This window comes from Miniopterus schreibersii (genome assembly GCF_964146895.1).
Source record: "Miniopterus schreibersii genome assembly, chromosome: 12".
Lineage (NCBI taxonomy): Eukaryota > Metazoa > Chordata > Mammalia > Chiroptera > Miniopteridae > Miniopterus > Miniopterus schreibersii.
Genome location: NC_138112.1, coordinates 69,949,569 through 69,956,826, shown reverse-complemented (window position 1 = coordinate 69,956,826; position 7,258 = coordinate 69,949,569). Strand labels below are relative to the sequence as shown.

Below are 7,258 nucleotides of genomic sequence, written 5' to 3'. Positions count from 1 at the left end.
TGTTATGAATAACAAGACTCTCGCCTTTATGATTCTATCACTTAGGAAATTCCACGGTTTTTAGGAGCTCTGTGCCAGGAACCAAGACAAAGACTATTCACACACACACACACACACTTCTTATTATAGATCACAATACCACAATGACCAAGGATGTCAATGTGGCTGAAGTGGAATAGGGGAAGAAAGAGGAGAGGTGGTCAGAGGGGGATGAAGGGGCGAGAACACATAAGGCCTTACAGAGCAGGGGAAAGAATTAGGACTTTATTTGGGTTCCAGTGGAAAATAATTGGAGTAGGTGAGTGACATGATGACATTGGGGTCACTCACTAGGTGAGTGACAAAATCTCACTTATGCTTTAGAAAGATCCCTCTTGCTGGGCCGGCGTAGCTCAGTGGTTGAGCATACACCTAGGATCCAGGAGATTGAGGTTCAATTCCTGGTCAGGGCACATGCTCGGGTTTTGGGCTCGATCCCCAGCAGGGGGCATGCAGGAGGCAGCCAACCAATGACTCTCTCTCATCATTGATGTTTCTATCTCTCTCTCCCTCTCCTTTCCTCTCTCTAAAATCAATAAAAAAATATTTTCATTAAAAGAAAGAAATATCTCTCTTGGCTGCTGGAGGAAGGTCTGCAGAGGAGCCAAAGTGGAATGCTGTTACCATGCTGCTGTCATCAGGTGAAAGGTTTTGGTGCTGAGACTAGGGTTGCAGAGGTGGAAGCACAGGAGATAATACATGGAAGAATCATTGCATTTGTTCCACAAATATTTCCCAAAGACCTACTGGGTGCCAGGTCCGAGGTTAGGCCTTGGACATTCAGGGATGAGCAAGATGTAACATCATTTTTGAGGGTCACACAGGCTGCTGCAGCGGCTTTCTATTTGGGGGGAGGCTGGGCCACGAGCATTAGTAAGAAATACATTTTTATTGTGATCCAATATCTATACACAGACACACAAGGAAAGTACAAGTTTCATGAAAATGCTTATAATTTTTTTAATCCTCACACAAGGATATGTTTTAATTGATTCTAGAGAGAGAGGAAAGGAGAGAGAGAAACATCGATGTGAGAATTTAAAACATAAGAGCTGGAAGTTAAAGCATGGGAAGAGAAAAAATCAAGCAGCCCCAACGGTTGGTTATCAAAACCAACCAATATCTCTAAAACAAAGGAGCCTTGGGAGGAAGGGAGCTGCCTGGCTCTACATTTAGTGGCTGGCAATATATTTATTCCTGAGAGCCATTTTTGAAGTAGATATCTCAGCAATCAAGGCTTAAGTCAGGCATTTGCCATTACAGGAAAGAAAAACCAATTGTTAGGGTTTACACTACAGCCACAAACCCAACTCATCATCTCCACCTACAGGTACAGCTCCCGGGTTGCAACATTAAAAGTGAAAGGCCTTTTCATTCATTCGCCCAAACTCTCCATGCCAGAATCCTGAGCATCACCCTTGATGCCTCTCTCCTCCTCCCCCCACAAATTACCCATCCAGCACAGACTTCTGTTGATTGGCAAAGCAGCCTAGAGAGTGGTTAAAGTGCACAGTTCCTAGAACCAAAAAGTCTGCGTTCAGATCCTGACTGCTCCTTCCCAGCAGTGTAGGTTTAAACGGACTTAAACTCTGTGCTTCAGTTTTCTCATCTGTAAAGTGGGGATAATAACAGCACCTATACCTCATAGCATTGTAATGAGGTTTAAATGCGCCCTTAGCACAGTACCTGGCATGTAAAAAGTACTCAAAAAAAAAAAATTAAATGACATACAGTAATATCATGGACACAAAGGATGTATTCAACACGTTCTGAGCCTGTTAAGCCTCACAACAGTTCTGTGAAGGTTTTGTCCTCACTGTACAGTTAATAGCTGACAAGATGCCAGGCACTGTTCTAAAGCACTTGGCTAACTCAACCCTCACGGCAATCCCTAGGGGTAGGTACTAAATATTTTAATCCCCATTGTCCGGGGGAGAAACTAAGCATAAGTTAACTTCATCAAGTTCACAGGCAGCAAGAGAAGCAACCGGGCAGTTTGCTTCCACAGTCTGAACTCTTAACCATACCGGCTTTCAACAACAGGTGAGGAAACAGGCGCTGCGAGTTAAGAGATTGTTCCTACACCTAAGAACGAGCTCCAGGTTCATTTCAAACCCAAGGACAACATCCCTGAGCAGCAGACAGCGCCCCGGCGCGCAGCCATCTGCGGGGTTTGCCAAGCGGTCAAAACTACCATACCCACAATGCTGTGCGGGTACTAAGGTCCTTCTCCAGTTTAGCTGCCCGAAGCACTGCCTGTGTGCTCTTCGGGAGGAATGCGTGTATCCGAGCCATTCGGTCCTCCCTCTACCTTCAGATGGCAAGGTAAAAGTCTTTTTCTTTTTATCATCCTCCTTGTTTTACTAACTGGGGAGCGGAAGGACCGAAACAACTCTGCTCTTTGTTGGCTTCACCGGCCCTAACCTAAGGAGAGGACCCGTGACCTCTGACACAAGATGGCGGCGCCCGGAGCCGTCAGCCTCTCTTGCGGTTGACCCGAGGTGAACGAAGGCTCTGAACCCCGCATCATGTCGAAGTTAATCCGGGCCACTCGGGCCGTCAAGAAACCCGAGGCCGGCGGCGTGATCCGGGCCATCGTGCGGGCGGGCCAGGCCATGCCCGGGCCCCCGCTAGGCCCCGTCCTGGGTCAGGTGCAGCGGCGACTGGAACCCCGAGTGGGAGGCGTGGGAGGCCCCCGAGGGTGGTGGCTAGTACTCGGGTGGAGGGTGCGGGCTCGGGAGCTGGGTCTCGGTTCAAAGCGCTGCTCTGCTACCCACACGCGCGGGAAGTTCTTGCGTTAGTTCCATAGTCTCCTGGGGCTCAGCTTCCTCGGTCCTTCCTCGACGGACTGTTGTGAGTTTAGAGGGATGGTGGGTACAAATCATCTAGCACATGAAGTGGAGTTGAATCTGGGCGGAGGAGAGAGGCTGGGGACAAAAAGTGAGGGTGGAGGAGGGGTGCACGGAGGCCCCTGGGTGGTAGGAAGCATCCCTTCCTCCCTGCACCAACCCCTATGCTCCCGCCACAGCGAGGCGTTTCCATCAACCAGTTCTGCAAGGAGTTCAACGAGAAGACAAAGGACATCAAGGAAGGCATCCCTTTGCCCACCAAGATCTTTGTGAAGGTGCAGAGGCGGGACTCTGATTCCAGTTTCTTTTCATCCCCCCCCTGTGCTCCCTAAGACCCGAGGTTGCTACCCACTTCCTAACTCGGGGCAAGTCTCTCCCCGTTTACACTGTGGAGACCAGAGCATCTTTTCTGAGCCTGCCCTGCCATATTGCAGGCCATCCAGTTGCCCCTTCGCTTTTTGGGGACATCCTGAGCAGAGTCAGGCCTGGAATAGAGGTGTCTGGGGTGTTTGCTGCAGATTTATTTTTCCTGTGTTCTTGTAGCCTGTTGGAGGGACACGGTCAGAAGGTGACTCAAGGGAAGGGGAGATAGGAAGTTAGAGGTCCCCTGGGTTGGGGCAACAGGGGTTGGAAGAGGCAGGAAGAGATATTCTCATGGTTTTTTTTCCCTCCGATTAAGCCTGACAGGACATTTGAACTCAAGATTGGACAACCCACTGTTTCCTACTTCCTGAAGGCAGCTGCTGGGATTGAAAAAGGGGCCCGGCAGACAGGTAAGGTTCAGGGTAGGCACCTGGGATTTTGGGGGGCCTTGGAAGGAAGCAGTGACACCTGAAGGACTACCTGTTTCTTCCTTCCAGGGAAGGAGGTGGCAGGCCTGGTGACCTTGAAGCATGTGTACGAGATTGCGCGTGTTAAAGCTCAGGACGATGCCTTCGCCCTACAGGATGTGCCCCTGTCCTCTGTTGTCCGCTCCATCATTGGCTCTGCCCGTTCCCTGGGCATTCGTGTGGTGAAGGAGTGAGTGTCCTGGGGAAGCACAATGTGAGGGGAGGGCCTGAACAGTTCTTGACTTTGGGGCAAGGCTGAGAGTGCACATTAGTGGGAGAGTCAGCTTCTGAGTCAAAGGACCTTAGATTCTTGGGAGTGGGGGGTCCCATTCATTTATTTGGAATACACTTATTAAGTACCTGCTACATGTTAAATGTTGTCTGGGTATTAGATGGGACTAGGAACAAGAGAGCCATGTTTGGCCCCGCTCCTGAGGAACTCACAGTCCAGAGATGGAGGCAGGTTCACAAATGGAGCATTAGCCTGCCAGATGGGCAGTGTTGAACTACAGGAGTCTTGAGAACAAAGTGTAGAACTCCTGATTTTGCCTAGTGTGTCAATTAGGATTTTGTAGGAGAGGTGACAGAGACCTGAAAAATGAAGTCAAGGACTGGGGGAAAGCGTTCCAAGAAGTGGAAAGATCCCTATAAAGGATGGAAGGGGAAAGAGTGAAGCAAAGAAGTTCAGTGGAAGCTGTTACATAATCTGGTACTAGAGGCAGGGGAGGAAATAGTGTGAGAGAGGCGAGGCCAACAGGTCCGCCACCGTGGGGCTTCGGGTCACCTCAGGATTTGTTTCTTTGAAGTGAGGTGTTGGTGAGAGTGCGTCTAGCCCAGACAACAGCAGGGGCGGCACTCAACCCTTTACTGGCCTCTTGCTGTTGAGTCAAGGCTGCTGGTTGTTTCCCAAGAGAAGCGGGGTTAAGCAGGGAACAGGGATGAGCTTCACTTTTCTCAAATCTTTACTTTTACTGGGAGTACAGAGATGAGTAAACCTGATCCCTGTTCAGGAGGAGACACACATGCCTGAAGACTTGATTGTACAGAGTGTTGTGGGGCACAGAGGAAGAGCCAGTTGATCGGGGCTGAGATACAGCTGGGGCCTCAAAGGACCTGTAGGGCTTGAAGAAGGGAACAAAAGGCAGAGGCAGTGAGGTGGTGGCACGGCGAGGGTGGTGGGGTGGCCTTCCTGTTAGAGGAAACCGATGAGCAAAGGAATGGGAAGTCCAGGAGGGGAAAGAGGGTTCTGAGGCAGTTACACGGGCCACTCCCTTTCCATCTGTTTTTCTGTACCTGCAGCCTCAGTTCGGAAGAGCTGGCAGCTTTCCAGAAGGAGCGAGCCATATTCTTGGAGGCTCAGAAAGAGGCAGATCTGGCAGCTCAGGCAGAAGCTGCCAAGAAGTGACCCCTGTCCGGCACACTCCAGGATTTTGAAGGGAGCAGCTGGGAAGGGGGCCGCTGGAAAGGCTGTGCCAAAGGGAAGGGGAAGTGGCACCAATCTAATTATTATTCCCCTGACTTTAGATTATATATTTTTACACATGTGGATGTGTCATGGGATTAAGCCTAAATAAACATCTTTTGTCACCCACTCTTGACTTCTGTCTTGGGACCCCAGGGGGAAGGGACCAGTACTGACAGTAGCCACCATGGACAGACATTAGCTGCCCTCGGAGGTAGGGCTGTTCATGCTGCCTCAGGTATGTGATCTGAGGCTCAGCCAAGCAGAGCAACGTGGCCAGATTGAATTGGTGGCAGAGGTCTGAGTAGTAGCCCAGCCTTGTGTTCCTGCTCCCCGGGATGAGAAACAGGGTAGGTGGGGGCTGGGAATGCTGGGACTTGTGTGTACAGAAGCAGCAGATGTTGCTTGTACCGCTATCGGAAACATTTCTTAACTCCTGGGGACCCGCCAGTTCAACAGGGACAGACCCGTGGGGTGGACATCAGGTCACCACCCCAACAGTGTTACTGCATAAGTGTCCCTGAGCCCAGGGGCTACTTTAGGCCCCCTACTAAGCGGGTCCTGGCTCTGGATCAGGTGTTAGCTGAACGTGAACTGTTGTGGGGCTCCTGGCTGCAGACCCCAGGAAGAAGCAAAGCTTCAGGAGGCACCTGCCCACGCAGGAGAAGACCTTAGGAGGCCCCTGGCCTTTTGTTTTCTCCACTCTCCAGAACATCAAGGACTCTCACCCTTGCCGAGAAGAAAGGAGGAGTCGGGGTAGAAATGGATTCACATGACTGAACAGCTGTTACGTGCGAGGCACTTTGTTTTGCACTGAGATTCGGAAAACAGGAAAACACAAGCTAACTCAAGTCTGGTCATCCCACCACCCAGATGAGACTCCTGCCAATATTTTGGTGTATATCTTTTCTATTCTTTGTTTCTTTGTGTGCATATTTATATATAATTTTTAAATTTTTAAATTTTTTTATTTATTTTAAATATATCTTTATTGATTTCAGAGAAAGGAAGGGAGAGAGAGAGAGAGAGAAACATCAATAATGAGAGAGTCATTGATCGGCTGCAGCCCGCAACCTGGGCATGTGCCCTGACTGGGAATCGAACCCTGATCACCTGGATCCTCAACCATTGAGCCACGCCCGGCTGGGCTATATAATTTTTTTAAATAACGAAGTGGTGTCACAATCTAGATGTTGTTTTGTTTTACTTTTAATTTGGCAATTATTTAGAACATTTTTTTATTATTATCTTCTTTGCGCAATTTTTAATGACTACTTAGTATTCTGTCTTGTGAGTGGACCATAATTTATTAAACCAGTCCTCAGCTGTTAGGTATTTTATTTGCGTTAAAAAATGTATACACACATGCATAAACTTGTGATAAACATTATTTGCAAAACAGTTTTTGAGTGGCTTATGTATCAGGCACTGGGCTAAGTGCTCCTGCTACTGAGGACACAGGAAAATGTGAGACATGGTTCCTGCCTTCAGAGAACTGGTTCTTTCCCTTACTGAACAACATACTGTACACTTTTTGCAAGCTGTTTATTTTCTTTTTGTTATGTCTCCCACAGCTAGAATGTAGGCTCGGTGAGCCCAGGGACCTTGCCTGTCTTGTTCGCTGTTGCATCCCTGCACCCAGAACAGTTTCTGTCACACGTAGGTATTGTAAATACTATTTATCGCCTGAAAAAATGAGGCTACAGAGCCAGCACTTGAACTCAGTATTTATGACCCAAAAACTTGAGCTTTTTTCCTACATTCTGCTCCTAGGGCAGAGGCTGGTGGGAAGAGAACTGGCTGAGAGGCAGACCTGAGAATGCCTTGGGCAAGTCCTTTCCTCTCCGGGGACCTCAGCACCTCCACCTGCTCTAAGCTGTGAGGCGCTGTGCCTCGAGAGGGACCGCGGGTGAGGAACAGAAGCAGGTACTTCTCTGTCCAGCAGGTGGAGCCACTGGCTCCTAGTTTTTTCTCTCCGACTAACCTGGTGGCGAGTCTGCTCCTGAAGTCAGGCGCCTTCTGGACAAAACGCACACTCTCCGGTCACCCACCACCTCCACCAATCTCCAGTGAAATGC

At 49.4% G+C, this 7,258-nt stretch overlaps 1 protein-coding gene across 1 annotated transcript; it reads left to right on the top strand.

The window, feature by feature from the left end:
• Positions 1–2,290: 2,290 nt before the first annotated feature.
• MRPL11 (mitochondrial ribosomal protein L11) lies at positions 2,291–5,309 on the top strand. The gene is made up of 5 exons (XM_081155642.1): positions 2,291–2,690; positions 3,068–3,163; positions 3,568–3,661; positions 3,749–3,908; positions 5,018–5,309. The coding sequence occupies exons 1-5, from the start codon at positions 2,568–2,570 to the stop codon at positions 5,121–5,123; spliced, it is 579 nt and encodes a 192-aa protein (XP_081011768.1). The 5' UTR covers positions 2,291–2,567; the 3' UTR covers positions 5,124–5,309.
• The last annotated feature ends 1,949 nt before the right edge of the window (positions 5,310–7,258 follow it).

Excerpts from the sequence above, each read along its gene's own strand:
- MRPL11 (XM_081155642.1), top strand. The coding sequence starts at position 2,568 with ATGTCGAAGTTAATCCGGGCCACTCGGGCCGTCAAGAAACCCGAGGCC. Across the intron at positions 2,691-3,067 it reads TAGGCCCCGTCCTGGGTCAG|CGAGGCGTTTCCATCAACCA; the intron begins GTGCAGCGGCGA and ends CTCCCGCCACAG. Across the intron at positions 3,909-5,017 it reads GGCATTCGTGTGGTGAAGGA|CCTCAGTTCGGAAGAGCTGG; the intron begins GTGAGTGTCCTG and ends CTGTACCTGCAG.